This window comes from Aulonocara sp. 'chitande type north' Nkhata Bay, linkage group LG18, assembly GCF_057382095.1.
Source record: "Aulonocara sp. 'chitande type north' Nkhata Bay isolate Kocher_YH1m ecotype deep benthic linkage group LG18, A_spYH_male_GT1.1, whole genome shotgun sequence".
Taxonomy (NCBI): domain Eukaryota; kingdom Metazoa; phylum Chordata; class Actinopteri; order Cichliformes; family Cichlidae; genus Aulonocara; species Aulonocara sp. 'chitande type north' Nkhata Bay.
Window position 1 is genome coordinate 9,385,067 of NC_141361.1, and position 24,503 is coordinate 9,409,569.

Consider the following 24,503-nt stretch of genomic DNA (forward strand, 5'->3'; position numbering starts at 1 on the left):
CTGGTAGAACAAGGACTAAGAGAGACACAGGCGTGTTCCACTGGTTTGGGAGTTCATTGAGAAACCATGAACAACAAACACAAGACCAAATTCGTTGCCTTTGAATACACGTCTATTGTAACAGTTGCAACAACAATTTTAAGGAAAAACAAAATTCAGTTAACATTAGCTTGTAAGGTAATAGGCACCAGTCTGTCTAGTTTGCTGTGTGAAGATGGGATGTGTCAGTATGCCTCAAGGTAATTTGTGAGCCACAGATGCCAGTTTATGATAAATCACAATCTTTCATTACATTAAATAATACATCAGAAATCAACACTTAAGAACATTTATTCTAGAGTTAAACGGCAGTCAATACGTCTTGTCTTTTTGGTTTTGATGAATTAATAAGTTGACTTTAGAGTGTCCAGCAGCAAAAGTAACTTTAATTTTAATAGATATTTTAATAGACATGAGACAAAGTCTGCAGCAACATCACCCTGTGACAACTGGATCGTCTCGCAACATCAAAGTACCTCAGTGTGACAGAAGGACTGAATCTACATCGTGTCAAGAATTCAGGATACGCTTTTTAAGTTTTATACAAATAAACCTTTTTCAAATTTTACCAACTTTAATGATGAAAACAGAAAACTTACAAGCATTTACATGACACTATGGAGTATTAACACAAAATTATAGCTATACCTTGAGGGTAAGGAGGATCCCGTTCTACCTGTTGTGATAAATTACAGACTTTAAATGTTTAAAATAGTGAATCATTAATCAACACATTTAACAGGTCAGACATGATTATCACAGTTTTATGGCAGTCGTGACTTTAATTTTTGTTATTCATTGTCTAGTTTGAAACTATAACTTGGCCCTATTCTGTGCAGCATCAGAGCTCAGATGATTTCTGAGGAAATCTTGGATCTTCTTCCACATGTGGACCTCAGCTGCTGCGTGGGACTTGGGCTCACCTCCCCACAAGACTGGCTTGCCTAAAACCCCATGGAAGCTGGAAGGGCAGTAGGGTCCATAAGGTGGCTCTAAGTAGTGTCCAGCTCCAGGGTATGACACACTCTCAAACTTCTCCTTCCCGTGACGCTTCAGTCTCTCCACCATCTCATCCACGTAAGCCTTGCTGTCCCAGTTAAGGTCATCCTCAGAGGCCACAAAGAGGAAATGTCCTTTGGCTCGTTCAATGGGAATCAGGCTGCCCTTGTTCTCCTCCGCCAGAGGATTGTTTAAAACGTATTTGGTGTTGAAGGCCCCTGACTCAGTGGGAATCACTTTCTTTAAATCAAACATTAATGCAGAATGTATTTGTCTTTTCTTATAGTAGAGAGGCAAAGCTACATTGGCAGAGCAGCCATTGATCCACACTGTGGCCTCAACATCTGGTAGGTAAGAAGCAACTGATAAGGCAAGATCTCCACTTTTGGAAAGGGATATTACACCAACTTTTTTACTGGAACCCTGTGGAAAAACATGTCAATGAACAGCCATCAAAGTTGTCTTCAACAACTATGAGTCTTCCAGAATAAATTAACTCACCTTAGTTAGTTTTTTTAGAAACTCGACAGCTTCTTCCAAATAATCCAGGTGGATCTCCTTAATGTTTTTAGGCAGGTCATCGTGGCCATACAGGGCAACAGTCAGAACCAAAAATCCTCTGCTGGCCAACAGAGAGGCTCTTTTCTCTGACAGACCTCCACCAAAAGTGTACAAATCTAACACAGCTGGGAAGGGACCCCTGCCTGGAATGAAACATACATGCAAAGCAAGCATATTTTTGTATGGAGCTAAAATTATGAGTAACTGTAACTAGGACATTTTCAAGTATGTACTTTTTTTCCTAAATGATGCTGACAAACCTGGAGGAGTAAACAGGACTCCTCGAATGTTCCCCTCTTTGATGGGGACCCGAATGACCCCATCTCCCATTAGAATCCTCTCATTAGTCGCCTCTGCCAGAATCCGGCCCTCACCTGCCTCCTCGTGCACTGAGAACTTTACCATGGATGGATTAAGGGCATTTATCTTCTGAAGTCTTTTATGCAAAGAGTCCGGTGTCATTGACCAAAGCAGACCCATCGGTTCAACCCCAACGTAGCTCCCACTGAGTGAGGGGTCTCTCTTCAAGTCAATCTCCCCGTTGCCATTGGCTCTGTAGGTGGCCGCAGAGCTGAACACAGTTCCCTTGTCGTCGGTTGAGCTGGCTCTCAGGGAGACCACCTGCCTCGACCTCAGCCCGGCCACCTTCACCTGAATAGGCTCATCAAACAGACACCTGGCACTTGGGAGCAGCCTCAGCCTGACTTGGGAAGCCATGTCTTCAGCAACTTTCCTTTAAGTTACACGTTTAGACTTTGCCCTATAGAAAAATAAACAAAATAGTGCTACTGCACACGTTATTTTTATTACTCTAAGAGGTGCTGTGAACTTTAGCCTTTTAGAGTACACACTGGCCTTGTGGTAAAGTTAAAGAGTCCTATTGTATTTCACTCCAACTCTAGCATCCAAAGTGGATGTAAACGACGATGTGATATACGTCTTCCAGCTTTGTTTGGCTCAACAGAACTGTCAAGTTTCAAGGGTCCTGTGCGCTTTTATTTTGATGCCTTCCTTCCTACTTCCCTAACCCTCTCAGACCTGCAGTAACAGAACTACAGAAGCATTAGCGCTAGCTAAAAATCTTTTCTTCCCCCCACCAAGGGTAAAAGAGCAGGAAATATTTTTACATTTCTGTAAAAGCCTGAAGCCTCACCACCTAGACTTTTGTCGAGGATCAAGGGAAGACAGAGTACAAGAAAAGCTTCGTAAAGACTTTGGCTTCACTAACTAGTACATTTAAGCATTATACATACGACTTAAGCCTGAAAACAAAAGCTTTACCTGACGCTTAACCCTCCAAATGTGGAGGCATACACTCACGAAATCTCCCACCACTACTGGCAAACGAGCAAAAAGTGTGCAGAGAGCCACGACAAACTCGAGCGCTTATCAAAACAGGAAGTTATCACTAATCCCTTCACAATAAGAGCCTGAACTGCAAACAAACGCAGAGCTGCTCGGTACCGATTATAGCCCCCCAACCCCCCTTCCCCTCTCTCTCTTCCTCTCCACTGCATGGCTTTGGAAAATGTGAATGCGTGCACAAAATTCAGACTTTTAATTGTATTTTCTTAAGTTTTAAAGCTTTATCTGCAATCATACTACATCAAAGTAATTAAGTAATAGAAAAACAACTAAATTAAAACTGAACAGTTAAACAAAAAATTCAATGTTTTTCATTGTCTACAGTACCTTAGAAATTTCAGTATGTGTTTTTTTATGTAGAAAAAAGGAAACTGCTTGAAGATAATAATAATAATGATGGATTGGATTTATGTAGCGCTTTTCAAGGCACCCAATGCCACTATTCATTCACTCTCGCATTCTCACTGGTGGAGGCAAGCTACGGTTGTAGCCAGCCACAGCTGCCCTGGGGCAGACTGACTGACAGAAGCGAGGCCGCCTACTGGTGTTGGCCCCTCTGGCCAACACCACAGATACGCTTCCCAACCCCCTGAGCCACGGTCGCCGTAATAACAACCTTTTGTTTAATAAATGCTGAAAAGCCTGGGAAATCGCACATTGACTACAATGAGACTACAATATGACTACAATAAGATTATAACACAGTATCCAACATCAGGATTTAAGGGCAGAACCAGAAATAGAAGAAAATTTTAGAAGTACTTACAAGAAGCATTAACAGAAGCTTGCCGGAAAATAAACAAAAAGTTGTTGGAGAGTCCAGGGCTTTTTCCAGAAACCACGTTAAGAAAAGATGCGGAATTTGTTAATCGTGAGATGAGGGAAATTCCACGTTTTGTGTTATACATAGAGGGCTAGCTTACCAAGTTACCAGGATTAAAAAAAAAAAACCTACCTAAATGGCTGGCAGGTTTTCTTCAACACACCTTAAGTTTTTGTTTGACTCCTCCCCTCATGCTGCATCTGTCTGAAACTGTTCCTCATTTCCACATTTATGTAATCATCAAAGCACATAGTGATTTGAAAATTGCAGCTTTTCTGGTATTAAGAGATGACCACCTTACTACTTAGTAACATATTCAATAGAACATGTTGGATTTGTTGGAGGTAGTTACCAGTATGTCAGGTTTTGTTCCCGGCTTCCTGTTTAATTCGTCTTCTTGCCAAAGTTACTTTGAGGTGACTAGCTTTGTTGAGTTTTATGGTCAGTTATAATATTTTTATATATATATATATATTTTTTTTTTATAAAACAGGCCCTGGGACAAAGGGGGTAAGGTCAAGAACTGGTCCAGGATCACACAACAAACACTCAATAATAGATCACAGATAAAAGACCACCCCCACAGGACTACTGGTAGTGGCCATGTCCTTTCCCCAACATATATATTCATTTCACCTAGTAATAACCTCCAACAGGTGCTCTCCAGGTACTCTATCTTCCTCCCACAGCGAAGCAACATGAAGTTTGGGATAGATGGTGCTCTAAATTGGTTGTAGATGTGATTCTGTGTCTTTTTGTGCTTTAATATCAGGAATTATTTTGTCTAATTAAATATTGACTGGCAGCTTTTCTGGGGTGTACCCTGCCTCTCTCTAAATGTCGGACAGGATAGGCTCCAGCCCCCTTAATTATTGGGTAAGTGTTAAGTGAATTGGATAAGTGGTTAAGAAAAATTTAGGGATATTTTGGCTGGGGATCGTAAGCATATTTATAAACTGAAGGAGTAAGTTTAATATTAATAATATAAATGTACTACATTTGACAGATGTACAGATAAGAGCTAGAAGCTCCATTAACAGAAAAAGAATTAACCATGTAATATTTCTTATACCAAACAATATAGTGCCAGGGCTGGATGGCTTCCCGGCTGAGTTCTATAAGCTTTTCTGGGATATGCTCAGCCCAATATATTTAAAATGTATCCAAGGAATAAAACAAACTGGTATTATTCCCTGTGATTTAAACACAGCTGCTATCACAGTTCTTCTTAAACCTTGCAGGGATCCCACTGTCACATGTAGTTATTGATCACTCTCACTAATTAATACAGATATGAAAATTATAACCAAGGCAGTAACAATCAGAATTGAGAAAGTCATCTCATCCATAATTCACCTGGATCAAACTGGTTTTATCAAACACAGACACTCCCCAAACAATACACCTAGACTTTTGGATTTAACGGCTTCAACAGGAAGCCGTTAGGAAAAGCTTTGTAAAGACATTTGTGCAGAGAGCCATGACAGACTGGAGTGCTTACCAAATCAAAAAGTTACCACTGATCCCTTTGGAATAAGAACCTGAGTTGCAAACAAATGCAGAGCTGCTGGATATGTTTTTTTAATAATCTCTCTTTTGAATTTAACCTTTTGGATTTAATGTCAACTTAAATACAGTTTCAGTCAGTGGCAGACCTGTAATATTTGACCTGTACTAAATGAGTATAATAGTATTTGCCAGTGTGGCAAGCACGTCCCATTTTACTTAGAGGTTAACTCTAATGGAGCCAATGTTGCTATGTGAACTTTGCTCCAGATACCATTCCTGCTATCCAGAAAGTACATCATGAAAAGCTATTCGTGTACACGCAGAACACCCAAAACAACGCTTAACAACAGTGCAATCCTCTATGCCAGGGGTCTCAAACTCGCGGCCCGCAGGACGATAGTTTTTGGCCCCCACCTTAATATGAAAATTTAATGTTAGTGCGACCCGCGAGTTTGATAATGTATTTTAATGTATGACGTATGGAGTGTTTCTTTCTTTTCTGTACCTGGCTGGCTTCCTCCTTTGGGCAAACGCGGACATTCGCCCCAGCGCGCTGCGTTCACAACACTTCAAAAGAAGTTGTTTTTTTTAAGTTGCTGCCCAGCGGGACATTATACGTATATAGATTTATACACACGTCAGTGGGATTTTTAGTTATTTTTTCACAGAGAGAGATCTCATATTAACTCTCAAAGTGATGCGTAGGCGGCGGGATAAAAGAAAAGTAATGAACTCAATGCAGCCCAATTTAGTCTGCAGTCACATAGCGACACCTGTTCATCGGCAATAACAGTCCCCGGTAACCCGGACTAATTATAGAGTCGCACCGTAATTTGTCGGTCGATGTTTTTTATTTGCATCACTCCGTTTGCATTGCAGCATACATGAACATTACATATATTTCAATATAATGTAAAAGCAGTCAAAACAACTAACATCAGAAACAGGTGATGTTATTTGTTATATGTCACGGTGTCATTTCCGCTTCTTTCTCCTGTAACAACAGCCCGGCGGATAACAGTCCGTGAGCAGTCGCCTTTTTTGCGCTCCCTGTACTTTCTACCATCTGCAAATGCCACGGTGTTCGTGTCATCGTGAAAGACATGAACATCGAGCGTAAAAACAAAGGAGACTGCTACCGGCTTTTTATCTTCCGATCGCCGTGCTACGGTTGCAAGAAGAAGAAGGGGGAAATGACGTTCTCTATGCGTTGAGACGTTCTCCGTCCGTCGGCTAAATGCTTGATTGAAACTTCAATCCGACATTATTATTATTTATTAAACTTTATTAAGAAACAATATACAGAACATGTATACAACCAGAACAAAATTAACATATGCCAGGGGGTGTAATTCAAATAATTTGTAATTACTACAAATAGTAATAGTTTTCATAGCCTTTTTGTCAAGTGATCCACGAATCAATTTTATGTAACATAAAACATCATTATAGTAATGTTTAAAATTAGGCTTTTTGTTACTGTATTTGCATTTGTGAAAATAAAATTTTGCTAAGATAACTAACAAGTTTATTATAAAGTAAACATCTTCTCTTTTTTTTGCCTTCGAAAGAAACAAAATACAACGTTTTCCCATTTCACAGTAAAGTCTTTATAGAGATGTCCAGCAATGAATCTACTGAAGTCTTTCCAAAATGTTCTAGTGTATGAACAGATCCAGAAGAGGTGTTGCACAGTCTCAGGATGGCTTCCACAAAATCCACAGTTCACATTTATGTCCCTTTTGAACTTTGTCATATAATTAGCAGGATAAAATTTATGCAGTATTTTAAATGAGACTTCCTTCACTTTATTCGTTACCAGATACTTGTTAGGAATTGTCCATACTCTTTTCCAGTTAATGTCACTGACAAAGAAATTCCAGTAAGAGACCACATGTGGAATAGTTAGAGATTCTGTCTGGAACAAAGCACGAATATTCTTATTACTTTTACTGTGGTTTGTTAGACAGATTCTTCCTATGTGTGAATCTAAAGGGTTGGGGAGAGAAACAGATGATATGCAAGGTTGAATACCTTTAAAAAGCATTATAATACCCGTAGGTATTGCATCAAATAATATGGCATATTCTTTGGGTGTGGCTGGAAATTTATAGGTGTTTAAGAATTCTGAATAGGACATAAGCTGCCCATTAGGATTAAACAGCTAATTCACTAAAACAATCCATTTCTCAACCCACCTAGAAAAAAATAATGATCTATTTTTATAGGAAATGCAATATTTCTTTGTTGAGCACAGGGGCACCCCGACGTGTCTTATTTGCACAGAGAAAGTTGCGGTGCACAAGGAATACAATTTGAAACGTCATTACACAACTAGACATGCTGAGGTGTATGCAAAATACCAGGGAGATGAGAGAGCGAACCGGGTTGCCAGTCTTAAAACAGATCTACTGAGGCAGCAAGATTTCTTCAAGAAAGCAACCAAAGAGAATAATGCAGCAGTCGAAGCTAGCTACGTGGTTAGTGAGATGATTGCTAAAGCAGGGAAGCCATTCACAGAAGGTGAATTTGTCAAAAAGTCCATATTGCAGGCTGCAAATATAGTCTGTCCGGAAAAGAAAGGTCAGTTTAGCAACATCAGCCTTTCTGCCAACACCGTAGCAGATCGCATTTCTGACCTGTCAAGTGACATTTACGACCAACTGTGTGAGAAAGCCAAATGTTTCAGTGTATACTCAGTCGCTCTTGATGACACAACAGACATCACCGACACTGCCCAGCTCGCAATGTATGTCCGTGGTGTTGATGACAGTTTTGAAGCGATGGAGAAGCTGCTCACAGTAATTCCAATGCATGGCCAGACCACCACTCAGGAGATATTTCACAAGCTGTGTGATGCCATTGAGAATGTTGGTTTGCCATGGAAGAGGTTTGTTGGAATAACAACAGATGGAGCGCCATCAATGACAGGTAGGAAAAATGGACTGGTGGCACTTGTTCAAAAAAAACTGGAAGAGGAAGGCGTGGAGGAGGCCATTGCTCTGCACTGCATTATCCATCAGCAGGTCCTTTGCAGCAAATGCCTGAAGTTTGACAATGTGATGTCTATTGTTGTGAAATGCATCAACCAAATCAGATCCAGGGGCTTAAAGCACCGAAGGTTCCATGCTTTTTTAGAGGAAATGGAGTCAGAATATGGGGGTGTGCTCTACTTCACTGAGGTATGTTGGCTCAGCAGGGGAAATGTATTAAAGAGATTTTTTGAGTTGAGAACAGAAGTGAAAGCCTTCATGGAGAAGGATGGAGTAAGTGTTCCTGTGCTAACTGATCCCAAATTGCTCATGGACTTAGCTTTTCTTGTTGATATAACACATGAGCTTAATGTACTGAACAAGAAGTTACAAGGCCAGGGGCAACTTGTCAGTGCTGCCTATGACAACGTGAGAGCATTCTCCACAAAACTTGCGCTCTGGAAAGCTCAGCTCTCTCAGACAAACCTTTCCCAGCATGCAAGGCACTCGTGGATGCAGGCACACCATTCAGTGCTGACAAGTATGTTGATGTCATTTTGAGGCTACAGGAGGAATTTGATCACAGATTTGCTGACTTCAAGACACACAGAGCCACCTTTCAAATTTTTGCGGACCTCTTCTCCTTTGATGTGCAAGATGCCCCTTCTGTGCTTCAAATGGAGCTAATTGAGCTGCAGTGCAACTCTGAACTCAAAGCGAAGTTCAGGGAGGTGAGTGGAAAAGCAGAAAAGCTTGGACAATTTTTGAGAGAATTGAGCCCTAGTTTCCCTCGGCTTTCCCGAATGTTCAAGCGGACCATGTGCCTTTTTGGTAGCACATACTTGTGCGAAAAGCTCTTCTCCACTTTGAACTTCAATAAGTCCAAGTACAGGTCCAGACTTACGGATGATCATCTTCAAGACATACTGAGGGTCGCAACTGCTTCCTCCCTCAGGCCAAATCTGGCTCGGCTATGCGAGAGGAAACCCTGCCAGGTCTCTAGCAGCAAGGAGTAGGCAAGAGAAGCCATGTTCAGAAGAACAGTTCATTTTCTACAGTGTTCCATTCATGTTCAGAAGAAGGTTATAGAACTGTTAATACAGACATTTCAATCTAAATACAGCAGATATAGAAGACTGAAAAAAACACAAGTTCACTGACTAAAAATATCTTATTATTGTTTTATTTATGTATTACAGATTGATTAATTTTCTTATTAATTCTTAATTTGCTTATTTATTTTTCATATTTTGTGTTAAAAAATAAAAATAAAGAGATTTGCGAAGATTGGAATTTTTTAACCATGCCTTTCTTGTGGAAAACCTAATGCGGCCCAGCCTCACCCAGACTCTGCCTCCAGCGGCCCCCAGCTAAATTGAGTTTGAGACCCCTGTTCTTATGCATTTCTGACTAGAGCTTTTTTCGTGTGTCTGACTCTCTTCTGACTACAAATATGTAGGACTGCTTTCTTTCATTTGCGCAAAATCTCTCAAATTAGAAACATCCTGTTTAAGAGTGATGTTGAAAAACTAGTTTATGCATTATTACTTCTAGGCAGAACTACTGTAATTCATTATTATCAGGCTGTCGTAAAAATTCCCTGAAACACCTTCAGGTGACCCAAAATGCTCCAGTAAGAGTACTGACAGGGAAAGAAGGACCATATTTAAGAAAAAAAAATCCAAAACAAAGAAGTGAGAGTTCAGGAGGCTAGCGGCAGAGACACAGCAGTTAAGAGGGCTGACCAGGAGGCTGGCAAAGAAAGACGGAGCAGATCTGGAGGCCGACCATGACCATAAAGATCCTCGGCTGACAAGACTAGAGACCGTTGTCAGTTTATACGTCAAGGACCTCCTCAATCACACTAACACTTCTTCTGTAGAGGAAATAGAGTCTGGGGATGAGGTATATGAGTCTGGGCACTGAGGCAGTCTTTGGTGGGAGGACCCCTAGGGAGGATTTTTATGAGAATCAGCACCCCCAAGTCTGAGGCCATGTTCCTCAGCTGGAAAAAAGTGGAGCGCCCACTCCGAGTTAGGGATGAGTTGCTGACCCAGGTGAAAGAGTTTATGTATCTCAGGGTCTTGTTCACGTATCATGAGAGAGGGGATTCCTTTTTTGATTCCTTTTGTCTGTACATTCATGTCCTTGGTTTCGGTCATCTCTCCTGATCTTGTCATTCTATAGGAATGTATTTAGGTTTAATGAGAGTAAAAGAATATTTAAGCGTTAACATGAAGTGGAAACTTGAACATTTAAGTAGTTGTTCATGCTTTGAAACAGCTAGAAAGAAGAATTAAACTGTCTAATCCAGGGAATAATTGTATTAAACATAAAAAACCTTTAATTTAAATCCATCCATCTAGAATTTACAAGTTTAAGGCTTGGTAATTTAGTAACATCACGTAAGATCATGAGATGAAATCTATTGGGCCGAGCTAACTGCGGTAACGCGTTGACGCCATGCAGCCCCATGCAGCGGGCGACCCGCATTAACTCGCTAACGGAGATTTGCCGAGTTAATGCGGTTATGGCGTTAACGTGATTTTAACGAGACTAACGCTGACAGCACTAGAAAATCTAGAATAGAAAATGAAATTATCATGGTTTTGGTAAGAGAAATTAAAATTACCAAACTGCATGAAACTGAACATTAAAACAAAACGTTAAAGGGAAATTTTCATTTGTATTTTTTTCTCCCACACAGTCTTTTTGGATAGCAAGGATTGGAGTGTGTCAAGGTTAATATATCACATTTATCTATACCAGAGTTGCAAATGTTTAACCGAAAACCAAAGGCACATTCTGTTCTTCTACAAATCCTTACCATATCCAAATTCAAACGTTTGAACTATCGAGCCAAGCGACCCGCAGAAAATAACTGCTAAAGCACTTGCAGAGAAACTGGACAGACTGCAATGTGATAGAAAAGCTAAATTAAATAAAGCTAATCATCTACAAGAGAGTATATGAAAATAATATCTATATTGTAAGTACATCACTAGATATAGATAATAGTATCTATATCTATATGGTTCAAGCCTCAACTAATGATTCTGTTGCTTTGTGTAATGAAGCAAGAACTATTCATGGTTCTTTGATCTGTGTGTTACCAGATGATGAAAATGAAAAGCATGAAACATGGTTTAAAGCAAAAACAATGTGTTATGATGAGTTTATTTATGAAGTGAGTGAATGGTTATCTGGTTGCGAACATTTGCATTTCAAATATTGGTGTTGATGATGGTGTTAATCCAGAGGACAGTGTTTCAAATGTGGCTGGTAAGCCTTCCATCATTAAAAGGTCAACTAGTGGTAAAATAAGCACAACATCCTCTGAAAGAATAAAAGAAAAGCAAGAAAAAGCTCTGTAAGACACATACAGTTTCTAGGTCTGACCAACAATCTCCATCACCAACCAGTGTTGCCTTCTACTTTTAAATATCCTATGAACCTCAAGTAAAGCAGCAATCTGAGAGCGAAATATACCGGCTCCATTCTTTTAGTACAGGTAAGCAGTAATATTCTATAATAACTTCTCACACCTTCTATTCGAGCGCCCTCTGTCAGACATCATTTACAGTTTCAATAAAGCTGCATTCACAAACACTGCAACCCAGTTTTACTGTTAAGCGACAATTACAGTTCACCATTTTGAGTTGTTTGTATCCACTTATCAGGAACCCGACTATAGTTTGAAAGTCCAGGGCATGCAAAGTTCATTCTTGCACAATGCTCGACTTTAAAGGGACCATCAGTGTGAAGCACTCTGGAAAGACTGGAGCAAACGGTGGACTGACTTCTTAACAAATCAGTTGTTAAGAACTTCAGTGTGGTGACTGATTAGTCAATGACTGAACAATCAACAGACTTGTAACCTTTCAGTAACATGTGTGTGCTGTATGAACTATAATATTAAAAAATATTATGTTACTCTTGTACATGTATTCAAGGATCATGCTGCTAACTCAACAAAAACAATCAGGTCAGATGTTAAAATGACCTGTTTTCTGCATTCTAAAATAATCTACAAACTTACCTACAGACCGTTTGTTTTGAAAACAGCTGAAATATAATATGATCATTTCTGGAGCTGATTTGACATCGGCTTTCAGGATATCCAGGAACAGATCGACATGTTACATACTACCCTAAAACTCAGTGTAGAAGCGCACGAACGTTTAAGCGGTTAACAAGCGGCGGCTGGCTCGACTGTGGTGGGTAAAAACACCGATGTCAACACATTAAAGTGAAATAAAATCAGACACTTTTTGCAGGCTGACTTTAAACTCTGCAAAACCGATTTTCTCAAGAATAAACCACTGCAGAAAAGCAAACGTCACCCATTATATATATATATAATATATCCTAAAAAATTATATATCTTGTGCTTAACTTTTGCAAATAGGTAATATTTTGATAATTTGGCCGGATATTTAATGTTGCTACATTCTCGCCGAAATCGTCGCACTATTTTATGCACTAGAAACAGTGCTTTTTCAGAACTTTACTTCCAGTTCTGAATTTCGTTTGAAATGCATTCTGGGATACTTGGCTAAGGCGAAGTCCAAACAAGTCGTCACCAGAAGCGTACTTTGAGCGTATTTTGAATTTAAAACATATTTGGGCTGCGACTCAAGTCTGTCTTAAGTCCGCGTGATCACGGGTACTTCGAGAAACAAAACCAACCACCAGACTCATTCGCTTCGGTGAGTTTTGGTTTTAAGGAAAAAAAAACATCCTTGTAAAACTCTCGGCTGTTGCACATATATGGAGATACATTTGTCTCGAAAGGTTGAAAATAATCTACGATATACAAATGTGCGGACTGAGTTAATTTTGAGTGCTCACAAATCCGTGCTCCAGTCCACATAGATACACAGCAATGTAAACATATGGAAAACTATTTTGCAAGTACTGTACATGTTACAGTACAGTGATAATTTACGTAATTCAAACGTAATTAAAAATTTGAACATCACAAATCTCCCATTTCTCTTGTTAAAAATGTCACTGAGCATTGAGCGCATATTTTATTTTATTTTATTTTATGTGTGTGTGTGTGTGTGTGTGTGTGTGTGTGTGTGTGTGTAGTCTTTTTTATAAAAATATATATTTATTTACAGTCAACCATGTCACACATTGCTCAAGCCTTTAATTCAGTTGTGTTAATTAAATTTTTTTTAGCTCTAGTTCTATTGTTTTTCTGAGCTTCTGTGTTTGTTTTTTTCGTTTGTTTCATTTTTTTTCTTTCACTTTTAAAGACATGCAGTTCTAACAGGTTAGCCACTATAAATATATGACTATATATAAATATGTGTGTGTGTGTGTGTGTGTGTATATATATATATATATATATATATATATATATATATATATAATTTTATTTATTTATTTATTTTTGCCTGTCCCGTTTGGATTTTTAGCCATCAGAATTGTTGTCTGAAGGCCAAGAAAGATGCCAAGTGGATTTACTTTACCAAGTGGATCATCGTGGCTTTGCCATATTGGTCCATTTAACTGACCTTTATTATAATTATGTATTTATTTTATTTTCATTTTTTAAAGATGGGACAGACATGACTGGGGGATAGGACAGGGTGAAAGAAAGAGAGGGTGAGAAAGAAAGAAAAATAGAGGGGAGAAGAGACGGTGAGAAAGGGGGGAAGAAAAAAAAACAAAGAGCAACATAATAAATCCAGGCTGGAGAAATCCAGGCTCATCCAGGCTGGAGAAACTGATCAGGAGGGCTAGCTCTGTGGTCGGCATGAAGCTGGACACTCTGGTGACAGTGGCAGAGAAAAGGACATTAAAGAAACTGATGGACATTATGGACAATGCCAGGCATCCTCTGCACACGGCCATTAACAACCAGAAGAGTCTGTTCAGTGACAGGTTGCTTCTCCCCAAGACAAGAACTAACAGACTTAAAAACTCCTTTGTCCCACACGCCATCAAACTGTTTAACTCCTCTCTGGAGGGGAGAGGGAGGGGAAACAGGAGGACAAAGGAGGGGGGAACAACTAAGCTGTAGTGCCTCTTCACCTCACTGTACAATACCTTTTGTGCAATACTTTTGTAAATAGTCAACAGTGCAATAGACCTCAATACTTGAAATGTGCAATTCACTTGTATTTTTATTTTTTATTCCTATTTATTCTATTTATCCTCTTCGTATATTTTATTTATATTTGTCTCTGTATTTATATGTGTGTGTGTGTGTGTGTGTGTGTGTGTGTGTGTGTGTGTGTGTGTGTGTGTGTGTGTGTGTGTATATATAATATTCTGTAACTCTGTAACTTCTGTCGGTGCTGTGCTTTTTTGGAAATCGAATTTCCCAGAGGAACCCACCCGAGGGATTAATAAAGTTCTATCTAATCTAATCCAATCTAATCTAAAAACAACACCCTCACAATAAACTAGCTAACAATAGATAACAGTAGATACTTTTTTTTAATTTCACCTGTTGGGAATGAAAAAAGAAAACAAGCAGAAGAAAACGAGAGCAATAGAATAAACAACATCACGATGATCTATGGGAATATAACGGTAAATACTAAATATTAAACATTATTGTGCAGCACGTAAGATCAACAGCGCACAGTGTGCTTTGAGGTAGGAGCCAAAAAGGGTGTAGTTTGTGTGTGTGAGCACCCGTGTGTACACCTGTAAGCATGAACGCGCTTGTTTTTAAAAGGTTCCTTCATGTAATGATCTGCTAGAGCAGCGGTCCCCAACCTTTTTTGCCCCACGAACCGGTTTATGCCCAAAAACATTTTCACGGACCTTTAAGGTGTTGCGGATAAATACAACATAATAAAACTAGTACCGGTACTGAAAAAAAGAAGATTTATTCATAACACACGTGAAAAGACCCAGGAAAACCGAGTTAACGATAAAAACGATAAAAACGATAACAAAATAACGCTGAAAAACGATAAAAACCCTGAAAACCATACATTTCACACCTGAGCCTCAACTCTCGCGGCCCGGTACCAAACGACTCACGGACCGGTACCGGTCCGGGGATTGGGGACCGCTGTGCTAGAGGGTGTGGGGAGCCACAGCCCCATCCACCAGGGCATGAAGCAGGTATGGAGGAGATCAAAACTCCAAACATCCAGAGGCCCCCAGAACACAAGAGACCAAGGAAGACCAACAGAGGGGCAGCCGCGCCACTATCCCGGAAAGAGCTGACGAGAGTCCCAGATGAGGGGTCACTCAGCAGCCGCGGAGCAGAAGCCGGGGGGGTTGCAGTGACGTGCCCGTGAGCTCCGCTGGCAGCCAGCTGTGCCTGAGTGACCGAGCCCCAGGCCGAGAGGCTGAGGGCACCCCACCCCCGAAGTGGTCCGAGCGAGCCCCAGGCTCCAGGCCCCGACAAGCAGCCACCAAGGAGTGAGTCGGTGTGTACCTGGGCGCCCATCCCCGGACACAAAGAACCACCAACGCACCGATGTCTGAGGGCGTCTGTCACTGGCAGGGGAAGTGGTGGGGGGAGATAGGCCTCCATACCTTGGAGGGCCCGAGATGCCCCCAGAGAGGTGGCGTCTGATACCCGACCAGATACAAACATCCATTCCCACCCTCATGCTCTCATATGTAATTACTCAACACTCACCCAACGTGGAGATATATTCCTCTTGTTAAAAGACCCATATTCACAAGGCGGTCTTGTGAATACCCTCAAAGCTGCAGGACTGCTTTGAGGGTATAGAGAATGTAATTTGTGAACAACATTGAGAAATCAATAACAGTTTAACCCAGGGGTAGGCAACTCCAGGCCTCAAGTGCCGGTGTCCTGCAGGTTTTAGCTCATTCAAATTGCTAAATTATCTCCTAAACGTGTCTTGACATTCTCCAGAAGACTGGTAATGAACTAATCATTTGATTCAGGTGCGAGACCCAGGGTGAGATCTAAACCCTGCAGGACACTGGCACTCGAGGCCTGGAGTTGCCTATCCCTGGTTTAACTGATTGCATGACAGAATATATATCAAATTCTGTGAACACATCATCCTGCCAGGCAGGACTGGATCACTGGATCACTTTTTCCTGATTATCCTGGACTCTTTGTGCCTCTGTTATTTCCAGTCAGCTTGTGTTACCACCTTGCAAGTCTTATTAACTTTTAATTAATTGTGACTATGCATTGATGGCATGGATTTGGGACCTTTTGTCCTAATCAACATCTATTCAAATTTTTTGTTTTTAAAAGTTTAATTGTAAACAATGGAAGAGAAATATCACTTTGAAGTTGGTGTTTACCTTTTGAAGTGGCTGTGTGATCATGAAAACGGGAATCAAAACTGCCTGAAGTGCAACGAGTGACTGAATAATTGTACTGAACATAAAAAAAACCTTTAATGGAAATCCATGCAAACCATTTACTTAACTAGAAAGAAGTCTTTACTGATGGGTGCATGGGAGGGTATCTGGTGCAAAGGTATCACACTAACAGTGGCTGTGCAAGAGCTGTTAAATATTAACAAAAAATAGTCAGAGTTTCTGTCTCGCTCTGGAAGATCCTGCTGTGCTGATTTGCTGCCCAGTGTAAAATATTACTGCCACTGTCTGAAATGGATCTAGTATTAACATTATTGACAGAGAGTACAGTGGGCACTTATAGTGTGGTTGCTTGCTAATGATACATATTTAAACTGGCACATTTTTTGAGTGGAGTTTGGATTTGGGTTTCCTGCACTCAGAGACCAAACTGGGACAGTGGGTTGTTGGTGTAATTAATAAACATAATGTAATGTAATATGGATCGATCTGTCTCTGAAATTTCTTACAAAAAGTATTGTGTAAGGGGACTTTTTATCTTACATTCATAAAGTCCAATCTTTTTCTCTTTTTCAGAAAAGATGTCCTCTCAAGTGAGACTGAAGCTGCTGCCAAGCATCAAATGTATGTTTGATGAGCCCATTCAGGTGAAGGTGGCCGGGCTGAGGCCAAGGCAGGTTGTCAACATGAGAGCCAAATTAACTGATGACAAGGGAGTGGTGTTCAGCTCCTCGGCCACCTACAGGGCTGATGGCAGTGGGGAGGTCGACCTGAAAAGAGACCCCTCGCTAGGTGGGAGCTACGTTGGAGTAGAACCCATGGGTCTGCTGTGTTCCATGAGGCCACATACCATGCACAAAATATATCTAAAGACAAATGCCATAAACCCCCAGGTGGTGAAGTTTTCTGTGCATGAGGAGGAGGGCAGATTACTGGCAGAGATGATGAATGAGAGGCTTCTGATGAGAGATGGGGTCACCAGGGTTCCCGTCAATGAAGGGAACATCCGTGGAGTCCTTTTCACTCCTCCAGGTACTGGAGGTGGTTCCTAGGTTTCTATGTTCATTTTAGTTCATTTAACATTAACCAGCTTTTAAATCAACATTGTTGAAATTAAACTTTAACTGTCATTCAGTCATCTGAAACTTCTAGTTCAAATTTTAATTTTCTCCCACCTTGCTTACTGTAGTTCACATTTCAGGTGCGTTTCTCAGTCCTCCACAACTCATGTCCAGTTAGTACAGAATGCAGCAAGACCTTTGTTTGAAAGACTGCTAACAAAAAATAGCTGACTGTCACATATTACACCTATTCTTGCGTCCCTTCACTGGCTTCCAGAGAAATTAAGAATAAAATTTAAAATATGACTTGCTGCTGATTAGAATCTTTTTTCTTTCTTCCAGGAAAAGGTCCTTTTCCTGCTGTGTTGGATTTGCCCACCTCAGTATCTGAGGCAAGACCCAGTCTACTGGCTAACAAAGGCTTTGTGGTTCTCTCAGTGGCGGTGTACAATAAGAAGGGTGACAATATCACAGAGACACATCTGGACCACTTTGAAGAAGCAATGAATTTCTTAAAACAGCAACCAAAGGTGAGTTGCTCTAGTGCGCACAGACAGCAGAAAGATGTTTCATACTGAAGGAAAGTTTATGTTTCTATACTCTGTGCATTCTCAGAGAGGAGAGTAAATTTGTAGATCCCAGGTGGAATATCTGCTGTATTCCTGTAGCTAATGGGGATCTTAATTAGCTTAAGTGGAGTTTCAGAAATACTCTCATTTACATTCATTCAGATAATTGAATAAATTTCAGAGAGCATAAAGCCTCAGCTTTACGACATATTTTTTGTAATCGCACAAATCTTCTTGAGAAAACATGAATTGTTTCTATTATCACACAATAACATAATAATTTCTAACATATAATAATTTTCAAGATCAACATTATCAGCCCCCTGAAAAATTGACCTTTTTATTGATAGTAGAAGCCACTGCTGTGCAATGTTTGAGCTGTCACTTGAGAACGCATCACCCCAAAAACAGAAGAAATCCTTTTATAATTTTATAGAATAAGAAATGTTGAAGATCTCTAAGCAAGAAATAGATATACAAAGTTATCACAGCATTTCCAAGTTTCAATATGCAAAGTTAAGAAATTCAGCCAAGAGAGTCACACAGTACAGAACAAGCTTGGCAGGGTAGGAAGCAAAAGATTTCAAACACTCTAGAAAGAAAACTAGTGATAGATGTGTCTAAAGACCCCAGTACTACTGCCAAGACACTAGAATCTAGAATTGTAGTCTCAAAAAGGACAATCACGAGAACAAACAAAAATTTGCAGTGTGAAGTGAACCAAGGTCCATGCTAGAAGCCAATAAAATCTGGAGGAGCTTGAGAGATTTGCCAAAAGAGGAATAGACTGTAGAATGTAACAGCGGCTCTGCGTAGCGTGATAACGTGGTCACGGGGCCAAGTGGGGGAAATTGGGCTTGAAGGGGTAACTGTAGCATGGCTTGGTACATGAGCGATCACACTGAGGAGCGTGGAGTTAGAACTGTGGTAAAAGGGGAGTACTAGAAAAGGTGAGCATGGCTATATGTCTTGCTTACTTGCAGGTGGAGTGAAAGATGCTTGGAGGGAGAGGGGGCGTGAGTTAGACGGTGTGAGATGGCTGACCTGAGTTCCGTAGGTTCCGAAGGAGTGTGATGGCAGGAGGGCAGGCAGGTGAAGCACGGAGAGATTTCCAGAGAAGAGCTGGGTTATCCGAGGTTCAAGAGATTAGCTTAATTTGGGGGTAAGGGTTTTGGAGGTTCCGGGAAAAGCTAGGGCACAAGAGAACAAGGTAAGAAAAGCACTTGGCAAATAACATGGAGCATTAGAGCCAGCTACCAACATGAAGTAGTTGACAAACTGTTGGAGAGGGAATATCAGTGTAAGGCTTAAATCTCTTTAGCCTGATTGCCTCAACTCAGCTCCAGGTGAGTGAAGCTGTTGGAGATATGACGGCCCTGCCCAGGGCCAGATACCAAGGAGACTCAAGACCCTGGTAGAAGTTTCCAGCCACTCACCCGGATCATGATAGCTTCACCGTGCATATATGAATGTGTTTATTTATTTAGTAATGGTAATATGCATATGTAGTCCACAAAAATGAAAATAATGACAGGTAGAGTCAGCCCTGCGCTCCAAATGTTTTATAGATTTGCATCGCCTTTTAATTTCTGTGTTATTTCACAGGTGGGCAGTAAAGGAGTTGGCATAATGTCAAGATGCAAGGGAGCAAATATCGGACTGGCACTCGCTGCTTTTGTGCCAGGTGTCGAGGCCATAGTGTGCATGAATGCCTGTAACGCCAATGTGGTCACGCCTCTCTACTACAAGAAACGGCAGATCCTGTCATCAATACTGTTTGACGAAAGCAAGTTTATTCCCACCGAGTCAGGTGCAATCATCATAAAGGATGCTCTTGAAGATCCCCTGGCAGAGAAGAATAAGGGCAGCTTGATCCCCATTGAACGAGCCAAGAGCCATTTTCTTTTTGCGGTTGTAGGAGACGACCTCAACTGGGACAGCGAAGCCTACATGGATGAAATGGTAGTGAGACTTAAGCATCATGGGAAGGAGAACTTTGAGACTGTTTTTTACCCTGGAGCTGGACACATGTTGGAGCCACCTTATGCACCCCACTGCCCCTCCAGCTTCAATGCAGGTGTAGGCAAACGAGTGCTGTGGGGAGGTGAGCCCAAGGCCCACATAGCAGCTGAGATCCACCTGTGGAAGAAGATCCAGGATTTCTTCAAAACTCACCTGAGTTGTGATGCAGCACAAACTAAAGCCAAGTTATAGATTCAAACAGGATGATTAGAAAGCTTGAGTTACAGAAACATAAATCATGACAGCAAATTGACTGTATGAAAATCACATTTTATAATTAATATAATAGTTGTTAATATGACAGTTTGAAATTTTAGGTGAAATTATGATTCGCACATGTCTTCCCCTCCTGTATCTCCTGAGCCCTGTACACATGTTTCTTTTTTCATTTTTCTTTATAATTTTTTGGGATTGTCACTTGATCTTCTGTCTGCTTATCCTGGACTCTACAGTCAGCTATGGTTTATTTCCAGTCGGCCTTTCTTAATGTTTCATTGAAATTACTTTTTATTTGTTTTGGCTATTTGTTCCATCATCACAGTGCCAAAAACATTATATGATGAGTGTAGATACATGTTTTTAATTTTTGCGTAACGCTGATTTTGTTATTTGATCCCACATTACTGTACTTATCTTTTGTAAATTGATCTTTATGTTGTAATTAAAAACAACAACAAAAAACAATTGTGTTAAAACTATTAAAGCCTAAAAAAAACGCAACAAAGAATAATGAGCTGACAAATAGACTTCAGTTTAAAGTTTAATTTACACAGTTTCCTTTCTGAGAGACCAGCAAATTAAAAAGATGACCCATGAAACATAACATATTAAAAATATTCAAATATATATAATGTGTAAATGGGAAACTAAAAATGGCTTTATTGATATGGTCCAACCCACAGATTAATTTCTTAACTTTAGGTGGAAGCAGTTTGTTATTATGTGAGAAGAAAAAACAAAACAAGGTGAGACAATGTAGCTACTCCTGTTTAATGGTTTACTCGTATTTTAAGGTAGTAAGTAAGGTACTAAGTCCACACAAGTCGTCACTAGAAATAAGGTATTCACTTGCTTTGAGCATATTTTGTATTGAACCATATTTGGTCTGCGACTCAAGTCCGTCATAAGTCCACAAGATCACGGGTACATCAAGAAACAGCACGGACTAGTGACTCATTTTCTTCAGTGAGTTTTGGTTTTAAGAAAAAAACATGCATGTAAAACTCTCTTTGGGCTGTTGCATATTTTATGGAAATAATACATCTCAAAATGATCTAAAAAAAAAGATTTTACAAATGTGTGCACTGTGTGAATTTTGAGTGCTCACAAATCCCTGCTCCACACAAACACACAGAAATGTAAACATACAGAAAGCTATTTACAAGTGCATATTTCAAAATCATAATGAACATATAAAAACACATTTTGAAGCTAAACTTCACAAATCTGCTCATTTGTGCAGTTAAAAGCTCCTTGAGCATAATACACTCGCACACACCAATCACAGTTGACAGTGTATAGGAATTTCTTTTACTTATGTATTAATCACATTATTTTATTGTATAATGCCTTGGTGCCACTGGATTTTAACATGTTTCACACTCATACTATAAGACAAATGGTGGGGGTGTAGTAAGGAAGTTGGGGGAAGCAGACAGCTCCACAGGAAGAAACTTTTGTCTCTTTGAGGACTCTGGTAGGTAGCAAGGGAGTGTGAACCTTAACCTCGTAAGACCCGAACTCTTCCACAGCATGTATTTTTAATTTCTCTTTGATATTTGGGCATATTGGGGCCCAATGAATGTAAAAACAAAGAATTACCAGATTTTTTTTTACCTTATTTTTGTTTTTATGAAAAATCAGAGCCACATATAAGGATATTCGTTTAAAATTTTGATAGAACAGTAGCAGTATAATGTCCTCATCAGTGGATATCAGGCCCTTGTAGAGCAAAATTGAGTATTTTAGTCTAAATAACCCAAAATGGGAAGTCCACATATGTGGACGCCAGGTCCTAGGAGGTTAAGGTGTGAAACAGCTGTGTACTGCCTTTTGTTCCTGGAGAAGGTATTTAACTGAGAGCCATGTTAGACTCAGGGGAGACTCTGCTGACCTGCCCCACGGTCATGTAGGCTCTCCACCAAGCCTGGTTGTCTGTTCTTTGTGTGTTTTGATTAAAGACTGTTAGCTACCGCTCACCGCTCGTCTGCAGGCTTTATTTAAATGGAAAACTTCCACAACAACAGTTAACCACATCACACATTGCTCAAGCCTTTAATTTAGTTGTGATTTTCTTGGTATTATAATTTAAAATAATTCAAATATCCAGCTGTAGTTCTGTTGTTTTTCTAAACTCATCAAAAGTGTTTTGGGGGTTTCTTTTTGTATTTTACTTTTAGAGATATGCAGTTCTAAGAGTATTTTAATCTAAATTTCTAAACCGAAGAGACTTCAGGAAAGTCTGGCGGCAGAAGCTTGATAAATCCATCCATCCATTCGCTTCTGCTTATCCTTTCCAGGGTCGCAGGGAGCTTAATAAATCTGCTCTATAATTTGACAAAAGCACACTTAAGTCGTACTGAAACTGTAAACTGTAGATTCCATCACATAAATCTTATTCACAATATTTTTCTACTCTGATATCCTGAGCGGCCCGGGAAAGAGCCAATACCTTGTGATTTCCTTTTTGGCTGCTACAATCAGAATTTTTAAAAGATATTAAAGAAATTATCAGAATTTTTTAAGAATATGGAAGAAATTTGTAAAGGTATTTTATTTACCTTGAGCTTTGTGGAACTCAAGCCGTAACGTTTTAATTTTCCAGCAGTCCCACCTTCCAGGCCTCACATAACCTCCAACGGTTGAGTGTTCTCATGTCAAATATCCCTTTTTAACTACAGAAATTTTTATCAGTGGTTTATTGTCCTGTAAGGAGTACAGAAAGGTGTATCTGAGTACTTCATACTTTAGAAAAGAAGTCTTTACTGATGGGTGCATGGGAGGGTATCTGGTGCAAAGGTATCACATTAACAGTGGCTGTGCAAGAGCTATTAAAAATTAACGAAAAATAGGACACAGAGTTTCTGTCTCACTCTGAAAGATCCTGCTGTGCTGATTTGCTGCCCAGTGTAAAATATTACTGCCACTGTCTGAAATGGATCTAATATTAACAGCTTGTTGAATTAACAGTGGGCACTTATAGTGTGGTTGCTTGCTTGCTAATGATACGTATTTAAATTGGCAAATTTTTTGAGTGGAGTTTGGTGTAAAGCATTTCATGCACACTGAGCACAAACTGGGACAGTGGATTATTTTAAACACTGCATGGTAGCAATGGCACCCTTCAGTGACAATTTTACATAAATAAGCAGTGTGTTATACTGTTATCAGATGTGGAGTCTCACTAACCACTTTAATAGTGACTTGTGTCCCAAATATTGTTTATTTGTCTTAGTTACAGATAGTGAAATAAAAATGGAAAATGATTGTTTCATAATTGTATACTCAGCTTGGTCAAGACAATAATTCGAGAACGAGAAGCGTAGGATTTTGAATTGATACCATTGGTGCATCTACTAAAGTTCTGGGGTCAGTTTGAATATCAGTGACCTTGACCTTGAGTTCAAGTTTTCTGAAAATCTTGTGAATGCTACAACTCTGTGACGAGAAGTAAGTCTCCTAGGTCTTTAAATTTGTATATAGGACTAGGAAGCTGTCAACAACCTGTCTCTGAACGTGGACAAAACAAAAGAGATTGTTGACTTCAGGAGAGCACAGTGGGATCACTGCCCACTTAACATGAATGGATCCTCTGTGGAGGTCGTCAAGAGCACCAGATTTCTTGGTGTCCACCTGGCGGAGAACCTCTCCTGCTCCCTCAACACCAGCTCCATAACCAAGAAGGCCCAGCAGCGTCTCTACTTCAAGCAGAAGCTGAGGAAAGCCCATCTCCCACCATCCATTCTCACCACCTTTTACAGTGGGACTAACAAGAGCATCCTAAGTAGCTGCATCACTGTCTGGTATGGTAACTGCAGCGCATTAGATCGCAGTACTCTATAACGGATTGTGAGAGCAGCTGAGAAGATTATTGGAGTCCCTCTCCCCTCCTTATAACACCCGCTCGCTGGAGGACCCCACACAGCCTTCAAACACACTCTTCACCCTGCTGCCTTCTGGAAAGAGGTCCCAGAACATCCGGGCCCTCACTACCAAACTACGGAAAAGTTTCTTCCCATAAGCCGTCAGACCCCTGAACACTCAGTGACTGCACTGGCACACGCACACCTTCACACACGTT

At 40.2% G+C, this 24,503-nt stretch overlaps 2 protein-coding genes across 6 annotated transcripts; one reads left to right on the forward strand and one right to left on the reverse strand.

The window, feature by feature from the left end:
* Window positions 1-405: 405 nt before the first annotated feature.
* LOC147307968 (acyl-coenzyme A thioesterase 5-like) lies at window positions 406-23,214 on the reverse strand. Of its 5 annotated transcripts, XM_086272899.1 has the most exons (7): window positions 22,984-23,214; window positions 20,195-20,320; window positions 19,984-20,127; window positions 19,226-19,371; window positions 1,860-2,359; window positions 1,540-1,742; window positions 406-1,461 (listed from the first exon to the last, which is right to left on the reverse strand). In XM_086272899.1, exons 5-7 carry the CDS (start codon window positions 2,314-2,316, stop codon window positions 853-855), a joined length of 1,269 nt encoding a protein of 422 aa, XP_086129025.1. In that variant the 5' UTR covers window positions 2,317-2,359; window positions 19,226-19,371; window positions 19,984-20,127; window positions 20,195-20,320; window positions 22,984-23,214; the 3' UTR covers window positions 406-852. The 5 variants fall into 5 exon arrangements, with proteins under 5 accessions (XP_086129025.1, XP_086129027.1, XP_086129026.1 ...); XM_086272901.1 differs by lacking the exon at window positions 20,195-20,320; XM_086272900.1 differs by lacking the exons at window positions 19,226-19,371; window positions 19,984-20,127; window positions 20,195-20,320; window positions 22,984-23,214 and adding an exon at window positions 3,731-3,910.
* Window positions 12,803-22,413, forward strand: LOC147307969 (acyl-coenzyme A thioesterase 2, mitochondrial-like). Its single transcript, XM_086272904.1, has 4 exons — window positions 12,803-12,977; window positions 17,128-17,583; window positions 17,955-18,142; window positions 19,787-22,413. The coding sequence occupies exons 2-4, from the start codon at window positions 17,133-17,135 to the stop codon at window positions 20,393-20,395; spliced, it is 1,248 nt and encodes a 415-aa protein (XP_086129030.1). The 5' UTR covers window positions 12,803-12,977; window positions 17,128-17,132; the 3' UTR covers window positions 20,396-22,413.
* Window positions 23,215-24,503: the final 1,289 nt, after the last annotated feature.